Source organism: Bombus pyrosoma, linkage group LG12 (genome assembly GCF_014825855.1).
Source record: "Bombus pyrosoma isolate SC7728 linkage group LG12, ASM1482585v1, whole genome shotgun sequence".
Taxonomy (NCBI): Eukaryota; Metazoa; Arthropoda; class Insecta; order Hymenoptera; family Apidae; genus Bombus; species Bombus pyrosoma.
The window spans coordinates 8,086,133-8,109,614 of record NC_057781.1 but is presented as its reverse complement, the minus strand read 5'-3'; the positions used below and the strand labels follow the sequence as shown (position 1 = coordinate 8,109,614).

The window sequence follows — 23,482 nt, the reverse complement described above, 5'->3', positions numbered from 1 at the left end:
CCTAACAAATGAAAATGAAGACTCATGACCTAACTTAAAGATATACATATATGAATATATTACATTATTCTGTCTTTTTTTATCTTTTATGCCAAATTATATATTTAATCTAGAAAAATGCGCGTAATAATGTAATTTATTTATTCACTTATTATTGCATCTTTTATAAATTACATTTTTGTTATTGTATTATTTCAAAGTTTAATTCCATAAACATAATTGATAAAGCTTCCTCTAAAAGTTCCTGTAAGCGATATTATATTCTAATATATGGATTTACTTCTTAAGAATGAATTAATTATTCTACATTTATGCACAATATAGCAATTAACTATTAACTATTAAGTAACAATGAGGTTTCTTAATATTATGATAATGTGTATTGTTAATATTATAGTAACATCTACCTCTACTTGATTACAACATTTTCCTGTAATTTTCATAAACTCTGTAATATTTTTAAATATATACAATTAAAATATACATTTTGATACAGTTAACTGCTATATTTAATAAGGATAGATATGTAATACTTTTATGAATGTATGTAATTTTTACATCATACATGTGTAACTTAAATAAAGAGCCGTAAAATAATATAAAATGCAATTAAAGTAAATAAAATCTTGAATTAAAGTAAATAAACATTCTCATATATACAATGAAAATTTTGAATTTTGTAAGTTTAAAGTGATATAATTTTATTATTATCCTATTATCAAAAGTGTTGTATCGCAGAGGGCGATATCATAGAACCGGTATTGAGAATACCACATTACCCTATTCTCAGTCATTCCGAATATTTGATTTAAAAAAATTTACATTTATTTTTTACTAAGCATTAAAAGAGATCTGACATAATTTATTATATGATTTTAATGTGAATTCTTATGCAAATAGTAAAAATTAATTTTTAACAAAAATGGGAACTGTTCATGCGAAGGTACACGCTTATTATTAGAAAATTACAGAATAACCTAAAATTAAAACCATTAATTTGCTGCATGAGTAATTTCTAATAATAATTTTTAACATCGTTATTTTAAATTTAATAATTGTGCTAAATGTTTTATTAAATTTGAGCATTCCTTCCTTTATTATACAGGTTGTCATTGTACATTTAGTCAATTTTTGCAAGTTACTATTTAATTAAATTTTATCCGTTAACGTTTCGCGTGTTTTGCCATTTCAGGAATCAAATATGTTTAGAAATACAAACGAATCTTCAAATAATGAAAAACAAAATTTCAAAAAAGATAATCCTGTAAGTAATATACATATATTTTGACTTAAAATTTATCCAATATAGATGCAATATTTTAAATATATTTTTTATAATTCTAACGATCTTTCTTAGTCTTCACACATTCATGAGAAGATGAATTTACTTGAAAAAAGGAAAGAGAAATCCATTGATCTTCATTCAGTGAAGGTATACTCATTAATATAAACATAAAACATTTGTTTTATTTATATAAATTATTAATTTCTAAGTCTTGGTATTTTGTAAACTAGGCAAGAGTTGATAGAATACATGTAGATGGACTCATGAGAACAAAAGATGACATAATAAAAGCCCAAGTAACAGAATTGTTTAAAGCTGAAGATTTTTATGATATTATTTTACGTGCCTATAAAGTGAGAGAACAATTGCAAGGTTTAGGATGTTTTGGGAATATTGGAATTTACATTGATACCAGTCAAGGTCCTCATGCTACCCCAGAAGGCGTTGAAGTGGGTCTATATAATTACACACTAATTCAACAAAAAATAAGTAATTTCTCAGATTTAATTCATTCCAGTTCACTCATGAATCATTTCTCTAAAAGTTAGCATATATTTGTATAAGAGACTTCAAATTACGTTCTTTTTCAGGTCACTTTTATGGTACATGAAATGAGACGTCTAACAGGTGGAATTAGCACTATGGTTGGAAATAATGAGGGTTCAGTTATTATTCAAGCAAAAGCACCTAATTTATTTGGAAGAGGAGAACGTCTTCAGATGGAATACTCTTATGGTTCAAAAAGTTCAACTAATATAAGTATATCTGCTGTTAAACCATTCATAGGCAGTTGGCGCCATAGAGTGTATGTAAAATTATTCCATTTTAAAGATTAATGTTATAAATTACAGTTAATATATAATTTAACATTTTTTACAGATTAACTGGCAGTGTGTTTAACACATCAAATAGGTTCCCATGGTCTGGTTTTAGTCAATGTGATAAAGGTTTATTATTAGATATTGCTTTTAACACAGATGGGGCAGGTATACTGAAGCATAATTTACAATATGAAGCTACATATAGGGAGATTATTTCGTCCAAACAAGCGTCGTTTCGCGTTAGAGAACAATGCGGTCCAAATTTGAAATCTGCACTGCGACATATTTGTTCCATCGATAAAAGAGACTCGTTAATATTTCCTACTACGGGAAGTCTTGTACAATTTTCGACAGAAATAGCTGGTCTCGGAGGAGATATTGGATTTGTTAAAAATGAACTTATCATGCAAACTAATTGGACACCTCATGAATATGCAGCAAGTATCTTTGAACTCAGAAATAGATTAGACTTTTGAATGATTTATCTTCTGTACAATTTGTCTGATTATAGAAATTTCATTAGACCTTCCAGCTGGGTTTTCAATCTGGATTGCTTCGAGGAATCAGCAATGATATGAAAATAAATATCGCCGATCAATTTTTCTTGGGTGGACCATTGAATCTTAGAGGATTCGATATGAGAGGTTGTGGACCTCGCCACGATGGAAATTCAATCGGAGGCGATGTATATTGGGCACTTGCACTTCATTTATACACACCACTGCCATTTAGACCCGGTCGTCACGGTTTCGGTGATTTGTTCAAGTTACATGGTTTCATCAATGGTGGAAATGTATCAAATTTCACTTTCAAATTTGGTACGACATTAAAAATTTTGAAATATCTTTTTTTATCTTCATTTTCCATCATCTGTGAAGTTACAAAAATAAGTAATTTTTTGTTATTTGCAGCAAATGATTATAAGGAAAATATGAAAATTTTTAAGGAAAATGTTCGTTGTGCAGTTGGCGGGGGTATTGCGATGAAACTTGGAAATATAGCGAGAGTAGAATTAAACTTAGTTATGCCTTTGTTATTTGTCAGAAGCGATGTATTGCAACAATTTCAATTCGGGCTCGGATTGCAGTACTTATAAATAACTTTTTGGGATAGTAAATTGTATATTCTATACTATTTTTATGTCAATCGTACGCATTTAATGTAAAATAAATTACAATTATAAATTTATTATTCTTATGAAGAATACATTCTAATGCCATTAGAGATAAGTATCAGCAAAAAGCATTTCAAATAAGAGTTAATCCAAATGTATTTTCGGAATTTTTTTACATTCTATTATATTACAATTGTTTACATAAGATGAGCACATATATTTCCTAGTTTGCATCAAGTACGAAACCAACTACAATTTTCTGCGAAAAGTCAGGGATTGCATCAAAGTATGATGAATCAGTTTATTATGATGCATACTTGTTTGAAATGAATGATTACATAGTATGGTTTGTCTATATTTTTGAATATTTAAGTGTAATCAATAATAAATAAAATATAAATAAAATGCATATGTTACTTTCCAATATCAGATGTTATCAAGGACATATCTTACAGAATTGGGTTTACTTATAGACTTTTATCTTTCGTGAATTAATAGTCTAAATGTAAAACGTAAAATGTAAAATGTAAAACGACAGACAGCGCCCCTGCGATAAATGAGTTATAAACGACCCATGCAGTAACCAGTTGAAAATGGCCGCTTAGAAGTTATAGTTCAAATGTGTGTTATAATAATGCGTCATTTTACAATGGAATCCTCCGGAATTATTAAAGAATTAAAGCGAAATATTGTATCTGAAGTAACGAAATTTATCGAATACCCATTGTTAAAGCATAGAAAGTGTGGTACAGGAAAAAATCAGTTGTCATATTGCGAACAAAATATCCTACGTGATTGTGGTTGTCGCGATTGTGGAGGCTATCTTTGTTGTATGTTGAGTGAAAGAAAATAATATCTTGTAGAATTGTATTATCATATTTAATATTAAAATTATATTGATACCGTTATGATCATACAGAAGTAATTCTTCAAATTTGGATATGCCGTTATTTAATAATCTATTATCTTAATTAATATTTGGAGTGTGCGCGATAAATTCACGATGTCCCTATCGTGATTATAAACGTTATATATATTGATTTCAAGCGTGTTTTTGAAAATGCAAAAATGGAATATGACACTTTTTGGCAATTAATTAAATATTGAGTATCGAAATGATAAAATTACATATATTATAAAATATGAATTCCTTTTTATATTGGAAATTAATATACATAATTTATTGAAAATCTAACGATCATGATCGAATGTTTTCTTGTAGTGTTTTAGAAAACATTTGATAATTTGCAAAATTTGACATATTATCATTTTGTCATGTTATAATCAAGTTTAAATTTATTTATTAATAATTAGCAGCATTTTAGAAATACCGTTTAAAAATGGTATGTTAACTATGAAAGATAACTATAAAATTATTGCTTTTATAGTTAGCAAATCATTTTTAATCAATATTTCTAAAATGCTAAATTTGATTTTGCAGCTAAACAAAGAAGATTTATGAGAACAGGAAGAGGTTGTCGAAAAGTACCATTGTGTTGAATAATGTATGTATAATTAAATGTATATCATATAATATTTCAAAAGTCTGAGTTTGTCTTTTAAATTCAATGTTTTTTTTTTTTTTAGCAGAAATTTTGCTTCATTGTTAAGCATGTGTTCTTTGCAGAGTTTACCTGCAGATACAACAATGGAAAAAATGTATTCGATGAACGATACATTGAATGGACACACAAACATGCATAGCCCAAAGAAAGAAAACATGTTTCACAGTGTCCTCAACGCTTTGAACGTACTTTGGGGACAATTTTCTAAAGTTCCTGCTTCATTCATAGCAAGTATTAATTATCCTTTGTCTGTAACAGTTGTAAACAATGAAATTTCACACGACCTTTTTAAGAATCTGACAGGTAAAAGAGAACCATTAAATACCGATAATGTGTACATCTCCAATGGCGAGATCAAAGAATCTTTAGATGTTGTCAAGAGTATTCATAATGATGTATTTGATGAAAAGAAATCATACATATGCAAAATTTTTAATAAAGATACGAAAGATAATTTAAAATTTAGCTATGAATATATTGGTAGCAAGAACAAAGATGCAGAGAGATCTGATGAAAAGGAATCAGTCATTCATAAAGATGTCAGATGTAATACAAATAATTGTAATTATTTAATATCACTTCAAAATTCGAACAAAACAAGTGAGGAGGAATTGTTTGAATACATTTGTTCTGATATAAACACGAAGGAAATGAGTGCTATGGAAAATTGTTATAATTTTGAAGACACATACAGTAAGGATATGTCTGATAAAAAACAATGTTTTAATTGTATTAGTAACAGTGTGGATGATAATATTATTATAAATAAGGAAAACTCTTGTTCAACACCTAGTACAAATGCATTAAGTACACAGATAGTTCAACAAACTGCAGTCTCTAATTTGTTCACAAATATGTTGCAAAAAGTCATTAGCAGTGTAACAGATAGATTTTGTAAAACAGACCTTGTTGAATCAGACTTGTGTCCAAAACGATCATTCTCACCGAGGCAACGGAGGAAACTTAATATGGTGGCAAAAGGTCGAGGACGGGGACGAGCAAAGTCGCAGCTTAGGCGTTCTGGAGTCAGCCAAACGAGACACAGAAAGGAACGTACTAAACATGATATTAAAGTAGATATAAAAAACGATTTTAAATGCTGGCAAGAACTTGAAGAGTATGATATAACAGAAATTCAGAAAACAGAAGAATCAGGAAATTTATATTTTGGTGAAGCTACAGTAGATGCTGTACAATGTATTATAGAAGAAACAGTGAGTCCTCTAACATATACGTTTGCCAATGTAGAGCCCAAAATTCAGAAACAAAAAACACGCAGAAACATTAATTGCGGTATATCTAGATTTTCTGCAAAAATGAGAAGTATACTTGAATGTCCAAAACAAACAGATACCTTTGATCACGATTTTATTGAAAACAGATACGATTTGCAAAAGAATACATTTCGACCACGTTTAATATCAGAAAGTTCTATTGACTCAGAAGATAGTTACTGCATAGTATTTGAGACTGGTTCCGAAGTAACTTGCAAAAGTGATCTTGAATATAGCGAAGACAGTGAAGAGAGCGATGTAGATCAAGCAAACGAAGATGAAAAAACATTCAAAGATGAAATATCTATATCTCCGATTCAAAAAGTAATTAATCGTTTACAACTTAAACCTTTCCTATTACAATTTTATGAATTACCGTTTATTAAACTTTTTATTGTAACATTTTTATTATAGGTAAAATTTAATTTGAATCCAGTAATTCATATAATGGTGCATTGGGACTATGCATACCGTGCAGCTCGAAGAGGTCCATGGGAAGAAATGGCGAGAGATAGAGAACGATTTAGAGGCCGAATAAATTCTATAGGACGTATTCTTAGTCCAATATTAACAGTACAGCACAGAACTCATATTTGGCATGAGCGATTTACACTTACTGAATAAAGTTGATATTCACCGTTCCTTCAAGGTAACTGTATCATTCAAAATTAATGTCATATAAGATAGAAGAAGAAATGATATATTAAAGAAAAAGAAAATATGTATAATAAGTCTTCTAGGATGACAAAATAGGCTGTGAGTTACTAGTGTACGATGTCTGTGTTAAATTGCAATATATCCGTTAGCGATGGAAATAAATTTTGTTCTTTGTAATTATCTATATTGATTGGTGTACTCTACATACTTGTTTTCACTACAAATATAAGCTATAAGCTGTAAATTCTTATTTTTGGTTAGTCTGTTGCATATGTAAGCATATCAACAAATGCTAAATTTTATGTTCTACTAGACATGGAAATTTCATATTGGATCATTTAATATAATTTGAGAAGAATGGAAATTTAAGTTATATAAGCATTTCTCTATTAATATTTCTCAAATATCTGATAACTATTAATAAATAGCATAAGGTAACAGACTATATATATGTAAATAATGCATATATCCTTGGTTAAATTATTTCATCTTATTTATCTAATCTATGAAATATAAAATTGAATTATACGTTAGTCATTAAATATATAAATAGATATTATTTTCGTTGTATGACAGAAAAATGAATTATCGGAAATTACTAGTTATTCATGTTTCTTATATTTAATATACATCATTTCTTCATCTGTGCAACTATTTTGTAATGAAGTCGAGACTTTTTCATAACATTTCCAATAATGTAATTATAAAATATGTACATTTTTTAAATACGAGATTAAGTCACATAAAATTACACGTAATCGTGACAATTATGTAACACGTGTAATAGAGATTTAATTCTATACGATATAATTAAATCCATTTCAAGTGGATATTAAATATTAAGTATAAATGTAAATGAAAAATGTCCACTTAATTTCGTTTTCAAATACGCAGCTTACGCACATCTGCCTTATTTATTAATATGCATTATTTATCTTTCATCTTTTTATTCGAAAGATTTCTTATCATAATTTTATTTAAGAATTTGAATATTTCTTATGGGTAACTATTGTATCGCGAATATTGGAATTAGAAAAAAATTATAACAAGGCAAAGCTACAATAAGTTGAGAATTGAAATTCACAATCAGATCAAGATGGTATAAGATAAATTCTATTTCGGTTTTAATAATTATCTAATATCATATGTATTTATTTGTATCTAAAGATTTTATTTTTGATCGTAATTATATTAAATATGTATAGAAGACATTAACGAAAATACTTAATAAATAAATATTCAACTTATGTTCAAGTATATATTTGCATAAATAATGCATATTTTGTTCATAATTCAATCGAATGAACATAAATTTGTTTTGAAATTTGCTATTAAAGAAACGTTAATTTATAAGTTTAGTTTCTGTTAAATTTAATTTGGACTAGGACAAAGAAATTTCTCCTTGCTAAACTTGTGTACTGTTAATAATATTTAAAATCAATTAGCAATTATTCTGCGTGTACATAACAAAAGCCAATGATATGTGTGACGCTATACGAGAAATCTGTATAATTAAATTATAATCTACTTTATAATAATCTTTTACTTACACTTATTTAACAACTTCTTTCCATTAGTTTAGAAATTATTTTAAGTTCTAATATGTAACATTACAAAAAAGGAGACTCGATCTTCACGTACGTAGTCGCCTATGTCTAACTTTTATCGAGGAAAATTGAAATAGTATTTTCACTTTGGAAATCAGAGTAATATTACGTATGTATTTAGTATATAAATATATGTATATATTCGATTGAATAAACGCATTAATCTCTTTTACTATGGCTTATGAGATGTTTGGCCTGAAAAAAATTTTCGGCACCTGTTTAGTAAAAGTATCTTTCACTGTATATATGATACCCACTAACAGGAGCAAGACTTCAACTAACATTTCACGATTCTGATTAACGTAATTTTCCATCAAACACCATTAAAGAAGGCTAGATCTTACCAAAATAAAATCTGACTCATGTAACAGAACAACAAACGCTTTGGTATGAGATTTTATCATTTAATTTTGGTCAGATACCAAATATGTATATGCGTTCGCTGGTTTGGATTTAGATGCACTTCTTATTGTCACTAACATGACGTTATTAATTGCATATGCCAATGAGGGAGGACTGACAATGGTTCCGACACATTATTAGAGCCCCTGTCATGAGTAACTTGAGAAGTTTCTCAGAGTCTAACAATGAATGTAATAATACAATCCGAATTATGCCAAGGGCAAGTTACATGACTATGGAGTGCTTGATTGGTGGTCAGAAAATTAACGTTGCAGTTACGGATCCCGCTTCTTAATTGCCTACGGATTGTCCTACGAATTCATTTTGAAGAACAATGTCGTTTCGACACTGTAGCGTTTGGTTCCGATGGAACGGACACGATGGATATTTCTAACAGTACCGATACTTTTATGGCTAATGTACAGATGGTTCATTACAGTTTTTTTAATTAGGCAATATTTACTTTTTTACTAAACTATTTCCTTTTTTATTTTTTTTTTTTTTAAGAAATCAAGTGTTGTGTTTAAACCAATGATTCACAAATGAATGTGAAAGTGAATTACTAATGATGTCTAAATTAATTACTAACGTTAGAAAATTAGAAATACTAATGGTCATTCCAAGTAAAGTAATACGTATCATCAAAGGCGCAGCCTTGGCAGTAGAAATAATAAGAGTGGAATAGTTTCATCCTTCAGCTGTTATATCTTTCTGACATTGAAGAACAGAAAAATATCTCGTGGGAAAGTTCCGTTGTTGTTCGTTCTATTCCACAGAAAATTATATATTTTATCGTAATCTGTACAGGTGCACTTTTCATTTGCGATAGATTTCTCGCGATTGGATAAGAAGGATACGCTCGAAAGATATCGAATTACATTTAATTACCGCGAGCGTATTAGTCCCAGTATAGTTATGTTCCTGGAAGTTCGTTTCTTTACTAGACTTCCGTTTCGTGCGTCGTTTAATGAATTATGACTCCATGGAATTGAATTACAACTACAGCATTAGAAATTTTGATCTTTTGCTGCGCTTTCTTTGTTCATAAGGTATAGCGCGCGTGATATAATGATGAAACCTATTAAGCAGTAGAAGCGTAATGTGTTGCTCGAAGTGGTTAAATGATTTAACGCCTGCAGAATGAATGAAAACATGAGATAACGGAATATATCCGTGTTATATCGTAGGTATTCTAGTCGGCATTTCATTTGTGCAGGACGTTTCCCTGAAACCTCAAATATATTTTTCAACACATTTTCACTAGGATTAATTCTATACAAAGTTTCTCAGGAAACAAATATCAGAGAAAGAGAAATTCCTTAGGAAATAAATGTAAAGGGAATTTCTAAAGAAATGAATAGTAGAGAAGTGTAATAGAGTTAGCTCAATATGTATGAATCAAATCTGTATAAAAAATTTCTTATAGAAATTAAGATTTAATTGAAGCAAGAGATTACGATCTCTGCAATTTTATTAGTAGATACATAATTTACAAGATGAAGCAAAATGACGACAAATACGATGACAACGACTCGCAACAGTATATTCATCATTGTCCAGGAAACGTGTCAAACATCTGCAGTGAAAAGAGCACCGAGGAGAGAAGGTGAACCGGAAGAGGATGGGCACGATTTTAACTGGATGGCTGGCGCAATAGAGAGGGCTACACCACGGACCATTGCAACACTGTAGTTTCTCGATGCGATGTAGAACGCGATGTGTTGTTGACACAACATTGACAAACGTCGACCCTTGGTCAAATGATGAGTCGCTCGATTGCAAAAATACGAAATTATCCGGTGTCCGCTTCTTGGCTTTATGTTACGAAATTATTAAATTTTACAGAATTATCAGTAATTGCAATTAATTGCCAACGCAATTAATGTGGCCAATAACAGATAATGATACTAATAAAGTTCAAGGTAAGTTTCCTCAGTTGATGCAATATTTCTGTTTGACGACGGTAAACTTCAATTGTGTATCGCGGAAAATGAATTAGTAAACAAAGATATGACAATTCTTAAATAAAGAAATAGTGAGTAATTATTTAAAATGTTGGACGAGGTGAAGTATATATTATACTAGTCAGTTAAATGAATTCTCAGGTACAATATCATGCTTCTTACGCATCTACGAAAATAGTTAGTAAATCATATCGATAACGTAAGGATACTCTTTATATCCCAATAAAAACAATTTGTTACACAATTTAGCGTTTCTCTTTCCCTTCGTATATTGTTCGATACATTTCATAACCTCCTTTTCATTCTTTCAAATATCTCCTTAGTGTTTCCCTTCCTCTTTCATTCTTTTTCCGTTATCTTTGCTTCGTTCTAACAACGACACGTTCGTTTCTTATCAGAATATACGGTAAACATTTAAAACCAACACAAGTCGCTTCTAACGCGCATTGCTAAATGCGGATTATCGTGACTTACGATTTCACGCCGCGTCTTGTCGTCTGCAGAGTGCAAACCTTTCGTCTTTAACGGAAAGAAAAGAAACGAAAATAGTCGTGAGTATTGGAGGATTATTCCACGCTATCTGCTTTCACCTTTTCACGATCGGCGACGAGGACGGGAGACCACGTATGACGCATATCTACGTTAGGTTCCGTGCGGTACGAGAAAATTTTAGAAGGCTTCTCGTTTGGCTAGATAATGTACGGCGATTGTCCCAGTTTTCTATGCCGACGATAAGATCTTCGTGCTCTGTAATAAGATATGACCGTTTAATGTACGAAGCGAATCATCCATCGCCAACGAGAGTGTCGATCGCTGTTTATCTTCGATCAAATGATCGTCACTTCTGATATACTAATATACAGGTTATGAATTTTTATGCATTTCTAGGAAATTTAAAGAATGTACATAGTACGCGAAAATCTACACTTAATCCTGATTCAGCTCAATTTCCGGTCGACAACGGTCGTCAATCATCGTGAAGTTTCATCTAAATATCTAAAAAATGATAGAAATTTAGAAAACTTTAGAAACTTTAGAAAACGTTAAACCTTCTCGTTCACTCGTTATTTCTTTTTACTAAGTTGTTAGTGACTTAATAAGTCTTTTTACTGATAAATGAAAGACTTGGAAAAATACGGCATCTCGTACGTAGAAATATAAAAAAAAGTCTTTAATATCCTTCTACTGTTTCCGATTGTTAAAAATATCCGTATAAAAATAAGCGGTTCGTTATGTATGAATAATGCCGAGTGGAGCAAATCGTTGGCGCAAAAAGTTCGTATAAATCCTAGAATTTTATGCGTTATAAATCCGCCAAACCGAAGTTCCCTTTCACCGACGAGACATTTAGTCATGTGTACTATATCTTAGATAGTGCACCGTGCACTTAAGCGAATATATGTAAGCACATTAACGACGAAATGAGAGATTTGACAGGTGTTTGTATATTTGTGTGCATATATGCACTGGTATAATTTAACTAGATCGGAACGTTATTCACATATGTGTTACGATGCAACGATATCCGGTTACGGAACTCTAAAACAATTACATCATCCGTATATCCGGCACGAAAGCACCTTTATGGTGTTCCTCGTAGCGCAATATCAAAGGAAATTATAAAAATCCAGTTTTCCCCTTAGTTTCGAAATAGAAAAATAACAGGACATCTCATTTCTATAGAAATTTTTATACGAATTCTATTATATATCATTGTATACGCTACAATAACCGCAATATTTGAATTAGAGCGATTTCGAAACTACGTAGGATCGCGAAGCAAGTCGTCTTGTTTTCCTCGCGATATAACGTTACAATAGCGACCGCAGGCGTGATCGGGGTCCACTTAATAAATCGTAATCAACAATACGATCTGGTTCGATTCTTTAGCTCAACCTTCGACAACAGCCACCTTCTCTGGAATACTTGAGAGCGCATTGTCGATGTTACTAAACCTCGCAGCAGATAACCGGTTGCAACACGAGTTGAACCTGACATTCCGGATTTACGACAATGTTTCGCACCACGATGGATGACTATAGCGACGCAAGCTTTTCTTTAAGAAAAAAATGTTACATATTATTACTTAATCATAGACTAAAAAACGAATGGAAATTTTCAATGAAATGCGAGTACATGTACTACATCTAGCATGTAATTGTCTTCAAATGCAAATATCTGAATATGATACATAGATACATATGCAAACTCATATTGTTTGCGAATATGACTAGAAAACTGCAACATGGGTAAGAAATTGTTTTATCCGTTTTAAGCATTACAAACAGTACAGCTACTTTGGATATTTTATATACTTTTGCGTATTATGCGTATTCTAAATGCATCTTCGCATCTCCAAATTTTCTCAAATTTTTCCAAAAAACGAGAAAGAAAAACGATACAGAAATTCGTAGTCTACTGATAAATATTTCAATCAATCGGAGAGGAGAACTCCCACTCCCAAACCGAAGGTAAACGACGTAGATCTATATAAGTGACGCGATTGAAAGTGTTACGGCTCTTTTTCCTCAATTTCTGATAAATATGAAGATCACTTTGAACAGAGACGTTTCTTCCGCGTATTTCGCGTGTAATTCTCGTAACGAAGGTGTTAATGCAATTCTGTGGGTCTTTCTCAGTTCTTCCAGAAGCTTCCGTTATCAGCTACGAGAAGAAATCGTTGACGTCATTCCCTTTTTCGAAATTTGTATTTATTCGACGTCTTCGTCGAGAAATTTATACGACACGTAAGAAAGAAAATACAACGTGTGGGTGTTAAAAGAAGGCGACACTAAAGATTTATGGTAGTGGGGCGAGGTACTGCACACGTCTGCACACATTGTTATTACACGGAGCTTTATTTAAGGAAGTGAGAGACTTCGGGGCAGTATATGATAAAACACGTACAGGTTTCCGCTGCAGAGCTCTTCAAGCGACGAACTGCTGCTCAGTCTCGCTGACGGGTCAATAAAATCTCTCAGCTCCTATCATTCTTCGGGGACCTTCGTAAAAAGAAAGCTAAAAGAAATTCTAAATGCTAATACGAAGGTCCGAAGCTTCCCTTACGATGTAAGAATCCTTCGATAATTCACAGAACACGAAAATTACGAATATTAAAAAAAGCTATGAAAATACTATCATTATTGAGCGCTCAAAGTAGAATCCTTGGAAAGAAAGGGGTCCTACAGTAAAAAAAAAAAGAAAGGAAAAAAGAAAAACCGACGTTTTTCACATGAAATTAAAAATTCCGATGGAAGATACTATTTTTCCAATCAGCATGATACCTCCAATACGTCATCCAACTATCGGCATTGTTTTCACAACTGTTCACCACGGTATATAATTGACGAATCGCGAAAACGTCCATCAATGCAGGTCGCTCCATCGACGATGAAGATATTCGTCGCCTGTTTCGTCATCTGGACGTTGATAAACCGAGAAATCGTACTCGCGAGCAGTGTCGAAGCACAGAATCAGGAAAATGATGGCCAAGTAGAGAACGTGAAGTACATACTGCCGACTACGTTGGACGGTTTTTCGCACGAGAGCGATGGAAAGACAGGGGAACGAGTCGAGGCAGAGTCGTCATCGAACAGAGAGACATTCGCGTCGAGTTTCTCCTCTTCGTCCGCGCGAACATCGTCGAAAAACGCGGCGTCATCGGCAGCGCTTTTGTCGGCGTTGAATGAGAAACTCGACATCGGCGAAGAGAAAGCGTCGTCAAAATTAAGAAGTGAACCTTCCAGCGAAGTTCTGATCGCCGATGGATCGCTTTCCAAGGAGAAATCTATCGGAGCTGAGATCAGCGAGGAATCGAGTTCTAAAGTCGAATCAAATTGGGAGAGCGTCGAGGAGGAATCGAACAGCGACGAACAGAATCGAATTGTTAAGACGTACGTGAAGAAAGGACCGGTTAAGACCTGGAGCTGGAGCAGCGTGGACAATGAGTCGCAGAGTTCCTCCAGCGAGGAAATTGAGCTTCTTAAAGAAGAGAAGTCGAAGGCGGAAGCTAGGGTCAAGTTGGAAGTGGAGGCACGAGCGAAGGCCGAGGCGGAGGCAGCGGAAGCTCGAAAGTTGTTGAAGTCCCAATTGAATGCTCTGAAACAGGCGCAAGCTAAAGCTCAGGCAGAAGCAGAGGCTCGAGCACAGGCAGAAGCATTGGCCGCGTCGGAATCCAAGGCTTTGGCTTCCGCTCGAGCAATAGCTAAGGCCAGTACCGAGGAAGCTGCACAGGCACAGGCGCAGGCGAAGGCGGAGCAACAAGCTCGTTCCGTACTGCAGACCAAACTCATTTCCATCCTCGACACGCGTACTCATACCAACGTCGAAGAGGAAATCGTAATCACGGAAGAACTGAAGGAAAAGGCGAAGACCTCGGTGGAAGCTTCTATAGCCGCGAGCGTGGCTGCCAGAGAAGCTGCTAAATCCATCAGGATCGCGGCTATGTCTCGAACGAACGCCGCCCTTAAGGCTTTGTCGGCTCAGAAGGCCACCGTTATCCAGGCAGTCGCTTCCGCTAACGCTAGAGCCGCGGCTAGCGCTTTGAGCGCCGCCCTCGAACAGGCTATAGTTTCTTCGAAAGCTGCGGCTTCTTTGCAAACGGAAGCTTACGCCATAGCTCGTAAAGTCGTACAGGCAGCTATGGCTGAAGGTGCTGCCCTGGACTATGCGAAATACAGAGCTGAAATACGCGAGAAAGCGATCGCGAAGGCGAAAGCCTCCGCGGAAGCGGCTGCCACCGCGGCTGCCGCTGCAGCTGCTGCTTCTAATCAATTGGCAAGTTCACAGGCGAATAATCTGAATGCTGCTAGCAAACTGGCTGCCGCCCAAGCAACTGCGGTCTCTAGAGCGGAAACCGCGTTATTGGAAGTGAATGCAGCGGCCAAGGAGGAGGCGGCCGCCATGGCGAGAGCAGATGTTGAAAGTGCTGCTCTTGAAGCTGCAACCGCGGCTCAGGCGAGTGCGCTTCAAGGTGTAAGGGACGGAATTGTAATAGGATTGGGTTCGTCCGCTACCAAGCTTAACGAGCAACAGGCGGTAGCATTGTGGGATGCAACCGCCGAAGATGGGAAGAACGTAGAGATAACAGAGATATAAGAAGTAGCAAAAAGTTGGGATAGTTGTAAAGGAGAGCGATGATATTTTATTTTTTTAGAGGAGGAATATGAAAAGTTATAAATATAACGTTGTAGCAATGTAGATCTTGTCTTTTATTCCCTTTGTTTCCTTTAAATTCCTTTGATTTCGTCCTCTCTTTTGTAGAATTTATATACAAGTCCATGTATTACGAACAGAAGCGTAAAGAGCGAAATTATTGTATATATTTTGATGTATGTTTTGTGATTTTTTGATTTTGTCAATAAAGCGTGTTACTATGACGATGCGGTAGCCTATTTTACTTGCTAACATATATGTGTGTTTTTTTGTACGAAAATATGAAATAAAATTTAACATACAGATTTCTTGTAACATACGTAGATTTCTTAAGCTCAATTGCCTGCATGGAATAAAGAATTACCTATGTCTCGAATAGCATACTTTCTCTGTATTAAATCGTACTTTGCGTTTGAACAAAAATTTTACAATTGGGTATTGATGTAACGGTATAATATATGAACATTATACGCTGGTTTAACGAATTGTTATATAATTTATTAGAATAAACGCACGAAATTAGTAAATAAATGCAAGAACGTCATTCTTCAACGTAACATGTTAAAATAATCACTTAACGTGCGAAAGAATTGGTATTATTAACATATCTACGTATCTCTATCCTTGATTACGATTTTTATATATATTTAATTCTATCTTCATACTTAAATTTTACTTTTATCACGATTCGTACATCTGGTACATCTCAAATAACATAACTTTCCATTATACATCACCTGTACCACTGAATCAAAAAATACATAAAATAGTCCAAAAAAGCAATACCGGTTCTAAATATTTCAAAATTAAAACATAATTCTTCATTCCTCTAAATATTTTCCTAGCTAGAAACAATATAAATATAAGAAAACAACGAAAACAAGTGATCTTGATAACGAAAAATAAAGATACCACGAAAATCGTAATTTGAAGATCGTCAAAATTTAGTTACCTAAATTCGTCGATCGTCCAACACTTCCGTTCCCTGTTCTCTACTGATAACGTCGCTTAATCAAACACCTCCAAACTTGCAAGCAAAACATCTCGGAAACCAACTCCACAGCACAACCTGAAACAATATTTTTAATCTCGTTTAGTCAGACAGGCGAGCCATTATTTTCACAATTGTCCGCGGTGCTATAAATCCGTCCATCCTTGCACACCCGGTATCAATCCGCGAAGCGTCGTCGAACATGAAGATTCCAGCACTGCTCGTAACGTGCCTCTACCTTTGGGGCTTCGCGTCCGCCAGCTCGAGCTCACCGCTGCTCGAGATCGTGCAGGGTAGCGCGTCGGCCACCGCATCCACCGCTGTGACCGCTAGATCCGGACTTCGTGCCGGTCAGGTAGCCCTGGCCTCGCAGAAGGATGCCACACTTCAGGCAGATGCCTCAGCGGCCGCCGCAGCCGCTGCACGCGCTTCCGCCGACCAGTCGGCCAGTCTAGCCCAAGAGTCGGCGTCTTTGCAGTCCAAAGCTGCCGCCAGAGCAAAATCAGCCGAGGAGTCAGCGGCAGCTACGGCCAAAGCCGAGTTGCAGGCAGAATCCACTGCTGCATCGGCCAGTTCCGCTGCCAGAGAGGCTGCAGCGTCCGCGAAAGCCTCCGCATCCGCGATGTCATCGGCTGCCGTGCAGGCGAAGCTCGCCGAAAAGACGGCCAAGAATCAAGCTCTGGCTTCCGAAGAAGCCAAACTCAAGGCGGCCGCCGCTGCCAGCGCAGCAGCAGCAGCCAGCGCCGCCGCCGAGATAGCCCTGAAAGCTGAGAAACTAGCGGAAGAAGCCATCGCCAAGGCAGCCGCTGCCAAAGCAGCCGCCAGAGCCGCTGCAGCCGCGTTAAACTCCGCGAAGGAAGCCGCCACGAGCAGCGCAAGGAGCGCCGCCGAAGCCGAAGCTAGGAGCGAAGTCGCCCTACTGATCAGCGAACTCGACAAGAAGAGCAGGGAAATCTCCGCTTCCACGTCGGCCAAGGCACGCGCTGCTGCCGCGGCTAGCTCCAGAAACGTAGAAACGGCTGTTATCGGAGCTAACATCAATGTAGCCAAAGAGATCGTGGCGGTTCCCATCGAGCCAGCGAAAGTTCCGGAGCCAGAGCTGGCGTTGAAAGAAGAGAATGCCGCGATCGCGAGCTCAGAGAGTGATGTGACGGTAGAAACGAGCAGCGAAGCATGGTCAATTTAAGGGATGACTGGATGCAGTACCAGGGAACGCGTTTCGTTCGAGAATAATGTTTGGTCGATGTAGGATGTATTCGATGTTTTCGGAGGAAATTCACGTGTCAATGTTGCCTATAGTCAGACAGAGATTGTAATGATGAAAATAAATTGGTTTAGCATATACGTAGGCCTGTGGTGTTATTCCTTGCGTTGCCTTCTTTGCTCTTTTCTAGAGAAATGCGAAATTAAGATGGATGCATAAATTCATTTAGTTTCGCACTTCGGAATTTTTAATTAAAGTTGTACTCTATCCTGTTTGCAACTATGTCCGGCGTATTTGAATAAAGAAACTATTGCCAGTAATAGGAAACTCTTCGCCTTTTATTTTATATTTTTATAAACCTTTTTTCGACTGACTAGAGTGGGGCTGATTTGCCGCAAATAAATAAAATGTAATATTGGAGCAGTCGACATGGATGATCGTCATTTATTTTAAAGATCGTTTTAAAATAATTTTTTTGAAAAGTAAATTACATACTGTAAGTAAAATACAGGGTCGATACAGAAAACAAGAAATATATGAAAGCAATGACGTTGATCGATATTATAAAGTACCATCAACACGCATACTATTTTTTCGAAATTATATGGTTATACAATTGTTGATAATATCATTATAGCACTGTAAAATTTTCTACAAATTTAATAATATTAATATAAGAAGAAAAAAAAAACATTAATTATATGATTTATTCAACTGAACTTCGAATTTCGTTGTATGATCGTATTATATATTATCCTCTTTCTTTAAGATGTTTATCCTTATAGAACACAGTCGAACGAATATGGTAAAATAAAAACTATGAAAGAACTTTATTTCTATTTTAAAACTGAATCTGAAATGTCCTTACCAATTTTCTGTATCCTTGAACATTCACAATTTTCCATTCCAACATTATTGTAAATTTTCGTAATACATTTAAGTTCATTACATTATATTATCGTCTCAACACATTTGTTTCAATGCTGGATAAGTCAAAAGTAGCTTTTACTGTGACCAATTGTCATAATAATGTCATTATTGGAATAAAGATATTCTTCGCATTATTTGCTCATTTGCCCATAATGTTTACTCGCTTTCCACTACTGTAGACTTTGATTGTATCGACTAAAGAAATTCATTGTCAACATGCAATCGAAAACGTACGAAATTTCTGTTAGCAGAAGTAGCCTGAGTTAATGATAATTTAACTCGCTGCCTAATCGAGCAACAAGATTCGAGGATTCATTCAAATATTTGAATACTTCAGCGATAGCTTAAGAAAGATTCCTCTGAAAATTTCAGCCTGCTCTAGACTATTTCGTAAGAGTATATATTTGCAAAAAAAGGAGGAACAACATAGATGCTAAAACTATGACCATCAAGCTACCATAACTCTATCAATTCGTTTCTGTTCTTTTCCAAATTTCCCTCGATGTAAAATCCTTCCTTCTCCCACTTTTCAAGGAAATGCTCCCGAAAGATGCGTGACAAGATAAAAATATTTAACTATAAACAATCACTACACCTAAATAAACGTGTCTTAATAATATGCAGCTCCAGCACGGAACATCCTCTCCTCCAGTAACCCGTTGAAACAATATTTTAGGGTGGCGTCAGAACAGACGCGAATTTCATGCAAAACACCTGCTGTTTTTACAATTGTCCGGACGTCAGTATATAACCGCGAATGCTGTCCGGAATTGGCATCAATCAGCGAAGCTGCGTCGAACATGAAGATCCCAGCAATACTGGTTACGTCTCTGCTGGTCTGGGGTGGTCTGGCCGAGGGCCACGTGGTGAAGCGCGACAAGGAGGTCAAGGCACCCGCGGCCTTACCGGAACTACTCGGCGATGGGTCTGACGCGCTCGGTGCCTCGATGGAGAACGGGATCAAAGTCGCCAGAGCATCGCAGAATGTGGGTCTGAGCATGGAGTTGAACGCAGCCGCGCGGGCTGCAGCCGCTGCTGCGACCAAACAGGCCAAAGATACAGAAGCCGCGGAAGCTGGAGCGGGCGCTGCGATTGCCATCGCTATCGCCAAGCGTGAAGAAGCTATCAAAGCGAGCGAATTAGCCAGCAAGTTGTTGACAGCCGCGGCTGGGTCCAGCGAAGCCGCCGTGTCAGCGACGGAGAGAGCGGCGCAATTGACGGCCGCAGCTAGTGCAGCTGCCAAAGCTTCTGCATCCGCCTCTGAGGCTTCTGCTGAGGCCCAGGTGAAGGCCAACGCCGAAGCAAACATCGCCAAGAAAGCTTCGGCAGCTGAAGCGAAAGCCGCAGCGGAAGCCCTGCTTAAGGCGGAACTCGCCAAGAAAGCGGCCGCCGGTTTCTTAGCTAAGGCTAGATTAGCGGCCAGCGCCGAATCCGAGGCCACTAAACTCGCAGCCGAAGCGGAAGTAGCACTGGCCAAGGCTAGAGTCGCCGTTGACCAGTCGCAGAGCGCTCAGGCAACCGCCACTGCTCAAGCTGCCACGGCCGTTCAGCTGCAATCTCAAGCAGCTAACGCGGAAGCCTCCGCTGTAGCACAGGCTGAAACTCTGCTGGTCACGGCGGAAGCCGTCTCTGCCGCGGAAGCCGAAGCCGCGACCAAAGCTACCGGTTGGGCGAAGAAAGTCGTCAACGAGAAAAAGATACATTTAGCGAAGAGCGATTAAACGAGAGACAAGATAATTGGTAGATGGTTAAGCCAGAGAAAAGGTCAAGAGATGAAAGACATTGTCGAAGGGACAAACGCGACTATCTTTGATAATTTGGTTAAACATGATGACTACTGGCGGAATTATTTGAAGGCAGATAATGATTAGCACAATTGAGATTCGTCCGTGTATTGTTTTAGTGGAAATAAATTGTCGTAGCAACCCGAAATCTTTGCGAATGCTTTCTTCCTTCCCTGATTATTAGTTCTCCTCCCATATTTTGATTCTCTTCCATTTCTTTTATATTACAATGAAACGATATATAATAGAAGTGTCTGAATCTTTCTTCTTTGATGAGTCTTTCATAAACCCTATTGTTTGAAAGAAATGAATTAAATACGATGAAACAATTTAACGTAGTTTCATAATATACGTATTACATAAGTATATGAGGAAGTTTGAACGATAATTATCACGTAATTACATTTGAACATGGTGAAAACAAAGACTTTCCTCGCATAATTTTTTTAAATTCTACACCAAATTCACAATGGATGGATTCGTTCCATCGAATTTTTTAATTTTTATATGAAACAAGACTACGAAGAACACGATCTTACATATTTTATCTTACGTATCTTATTTTTCCATGGAATTTAAGATATCATATGTAACATGTCATTGTTGTTCAAGAGAAGATGTAAAAATAGAAAGATGTAAATAAAATGTTTAAAAAATGAATAATGAACTAGTGTGTTGCTTTATACAGAAATATTCCTATTGATGTCGGTTTGATTAATTAATTAATTAAATTAATTGACTAATTAAAGCTAGATTAGACTTTTACCCCCGATATATCTTTTAAGATAAATGTGTATAAAATGTATAAAAAGAATGTATAAAAATGTACACGACATGTAGATACAAGTACATACTATTTATAATAATAATTATTGCAATTGTTAATATTGCAATTGTCGACCTATAGATCAAAATATTAAAACAAGTCTAAACTGAACAAGTCTAAATTATAAGACGTTTCAAACTGTTTTAGTCTAGTTCATAGTTAATTATAGTTCATAGTTATAGTTAATTTACTATGCTAATTTTAAAGTACTGTTCAAGATCTTATGAGCATATGGCTACTGACGTAATTTCGAAAGAAATATCTCCATTGGATTTAAAAATTACTTTCATTGATAAGCTACCAAATTAAATTACCTTGTGCATACAATACGCTTTAATACCTCAAAATTCTAAATATATACATTATCGATAAATAATATTGAACATCGAATCCAAAAATTTGTGTTCAAATACCTTGGAACAACAGACAACCATATCCTTTTATTATTTCACCAAACATTTGCTTTCTACACAAAACTCTGCTGGAGCAACAAAAATTACACATGTTTCTCACCAGGCAAAGCAAAGCACACCTGTAAACACTACCTGGTCCGGAAAAAATAAGCTACAACTTCATCAAGGTGAGAATAACAAAGCGAAACAGCGAGTAACGACGTCAATCGCAACAACACCTCCCTGCATTTACACAACTGCATAGTTCCTACGCTTGCCCTAACTATTTGTACAACTGCAACCCCCGGTATATAACTGGCGCGTGCCGGAAGAATCGGCATCAATCGGCAAAGTTCCGTCGACCATGCAGATCCCAGCGATTTTCGTCACGTGCCTGCTCACATGGGGCCTGGTGCACGCAAGTATCCTGGAACTCGGTCCCCCCAAGCAGGAGTCTGTCATCGTGGAGCAGCTCCTACTGAAGAACGTGGACACTAGCGCGAAGCGAAAGGAGAACGGCGCCCCGAAACTCGGCGAGAGCATAGCTGCGGCTCTGGCTAGTACCAAGGCAACTGCAGCCGCAGAGGCTAAGGCATCCGCCAAAGTGAAAGCTTCTGCCTTGGCCCTCGCTGAGGCTTTCTTGCGTGCGTCGGCAGTGTCTGCTGCTGCTACGGCCAAAGCTGCTGCCGCTGTAAAAGAAGCAACGCAGGCACAGCTGCTGGCACAGGAGAAGGCTTTGATAGCGTTGAAAATTCAAGCTGAGCAACAAGCTGCCTCTGCTCGCGCGGACGCCGCGGCTGCCGCAACCGCATCCGCGCTAGAACGCGCCCAGGCCTCCTCCAGAGCGGCCACGACCGCTCAAGACGCCTCCAGCGATCTGGAGAAACGTGTCGCCACCTCAGCCGCCGCCGAAGCAGGTGCCACCCTCAGAGCGGAACAATCCGCCGCGCAATCGAAATGGTCCGCCGCATTGGCCGCCCAAACCGCCGCTGCTGCAGCCGCTGTGGAAACAAAGGCCACCGCTTCCTCGGAAAGCACCGCTGCCGCTACTAGTAAGGCCTCCGTGTTGGCCGCTGACGCTGGCAGCGCAGAAGCTACCGCTGCAGCGGAGGCACAATCCGCTTCGCGGATCGCAGGTACAGCAGCCACCGAGGGATCCGCCAACTGGGCTAGCGAGAACTCGCAAACCGCACAACTGGAAGCTTCCGCCGCAGCGAAGGCCACCGCAGCCGCAGCTGTCGGAGATGGAGCTATTCTAGGACTTGGACGGGACGCTGGTGCCGCGGCTCAGTCAGTCGCTGAAGCTAAAGCCTTAGCTGAAGCTAGTGCCAGCTTAGATGCTTTAGAGAAGGACAAGAATTGAAGGGATATCTGAAGGGGACAAGAGGAAGTCTTTCTTAGACGATTTTGAGAAATTTCTGATTGAACACGATAGAAAATTATTTGAATATGATTAGAGAACGACAGACGGAGTCGATAAAAACTAAGAGTAACATTGTCGAAGTGAGCTTA

The 23,482-nt window shown here is 36.8% G+C and overlaps 4 protein-coding genes across 13 annotated transcripts; all 4 read left to right on the top strand.

Annotated features, from left to right (window-relative positions):
* The first annotated feature begins 78 nt into the window (after positions 1-78).
* LOC122573756 (sorting and assembly machinery component 50 homolog) lies at positions 79-4,053 on the top strand. Of its 2 annotated transcripts, none has more exons than XM_043740578.1 (8): positions 79-943; positions 1,193-1,264; positions 1,358-1,432; positions 1,516-1,734; positions 1,876-2,090; positions 2,165-2,543; positions 2,630-2,924; positions 3,018-4,053. In XM_043740578.1, exons 1-8 carry the CDS (start codon positions 923-925, stop codon positions 3,200-3,202), a joined length of 1,461 nt encoding a protein of 486 aa, XP_043596513.1. In that variant the 5' UTR covers positions 79-922; the 3' UTR covers positions 3,203-4,053. The 2 variants fall into 2 exon arrangements, with proteins under 2 accessions (XP_043596513.1, XP_043596515.1); XM_043740580.1 differs by lacking the exon at positions 79-943 and adding an exon at positions 973-1,105 and having other exon boundaries at positions 3,018-3,629.
* On the top strand, positions 3,801-10,933 carry LOC122573750. Of its 9 annotated transcripts, none has more exons than XM_043740557.1 (5): positions 3,801-4,050; positions 4,662-4,725; positions 4,808-6,383; positions 6,474-6,708; positions 10,203-10,933. In XM_043740557.1, the coding sequence occupies exons 3-4, from the start codon at positions 4,833-4,835 to the stop codon at positions 6,681-6,683; spliced, it is 1,761 nt and encodes a 586-aa protein (XP_043596492.1). In that variant the 5' UTR covers positions 3,801-4,050; positions 4,662-4,725; positions 4,808-4,832; the 3' UTR covers positions 6,684-6,708; positions 10,203-10,933. The 9 variants fall into 9 exon arrangements, with proteins under 9 accessions (XP_043596492.1, XP_043596490.1, XP_043596489.1 ...); XM_043740555.1 differs by having other exon boundaries at positions 3,802-4,050; positions 4,811-6,383; positions 10,286-10,933; XM_043740554.1 differs by having other exon boundaries at positions 3,802-4,050; positions 10,286-10,933.
* Positions 10,934-11,069: 136 nt separating this feature from the next.
* On the top strand, positions 11,070-23,475 carry LOC122573725 (pneumococcal serine-rich repeat protein-like). The gene is made up of 5 exons (XM_043740485.1): positions 11,070-11,240; positions 12,580-15,783; positions 16,941-17,987; positions 19,586-20,681; positions 22,252-23,475. The coding sequence occupies exons 2-5, from the start codon at positions 14,059-14,061 to the stop codon at positions 23,331-23,333; spliced, it is 4,950 nt and encodes a 1,649-aa protein (XP_043596420.1). The 5' UTR covers positions 11,070-11,240; positions 12,580-14,058; the 3' UTR covers positions 23,334-23,475.
* LOC122573762 (antifreeze protein Maxi-like) lies at positions 16,931-18,178 on the top strand. The gene has a single exon (XM_043740595.1). The coding sequence runs from the start codon at positions 17,037-17,039 to the stop codon at positions 18,018-18,020; it is 984 nt and encodes a 327-aa protein (XP_043596530.1). The 5' UTR covers positions 16,931-17,036; the 3' UTR covers positions 18,021-18,178.
* Positions 23,476-23,482: the final 7 nt, after the last annotated feature.

Coding starts and splice junctions, on each gene's coding strand:
- LOC122573756 (XM_043740578.1), top strand. CDS start 923: ATGGGAACTGTTCATGCGAAG. Junction 944..1,192: donor TGGGAACTGTTCATGCGAAG/GTACACGCTTAT, acceptor TTGCCATTTCAG/GAATCAAATATGTTTAGAAA. Junction 2,544..2,629: donor GGACACCTCATGAATATGCA/GCAAGTATCTTT, acceptor AAATTTCATTAG/ACCTTCCAGCTGGGTTTTCA.
- LOC122573750 (XM_043740557.1), top strand. CDS start 4,833: ATGTGTTCTTTGCAGAGTTTACCTGCAGATACAACAATGGAAAAAATG. Junction 6,384..6,473: donor CTATATCTCCGATTCAAAAA/GTAATTAATCGT, acceptor TTTTTATTATAG/GTAAAATTTAATTTGAATCC.
- LOC122573725 (XM_043740485.1), top strand. CDS start 14,059: ATGCAGGTCGCTCCATCGACGATGAAGATATTCGTCGCCTGTTTCGTC. Junction 15,784..16,940: donor ACGTAGAGATAACAGAGATA/TAAGAAGTAGCA, acceptor AATCTCGTTTAG/TCAGACAGGCGAGCCATTAT. Junction 17,988..19,585: donor GCTCAGAGAGTGATGTGACG/GTAGAAACGAGC, acceptor GTGTCTTAATAA/TATGCAGCTCCAGCACGGAA.
- LOC122573762 (XM_043740595.1), top strand. CDS start 17,037: ATGAAGATTCCAGCACTGCTCGTAACGTGCCTCTACCTTTGGGGCTTC.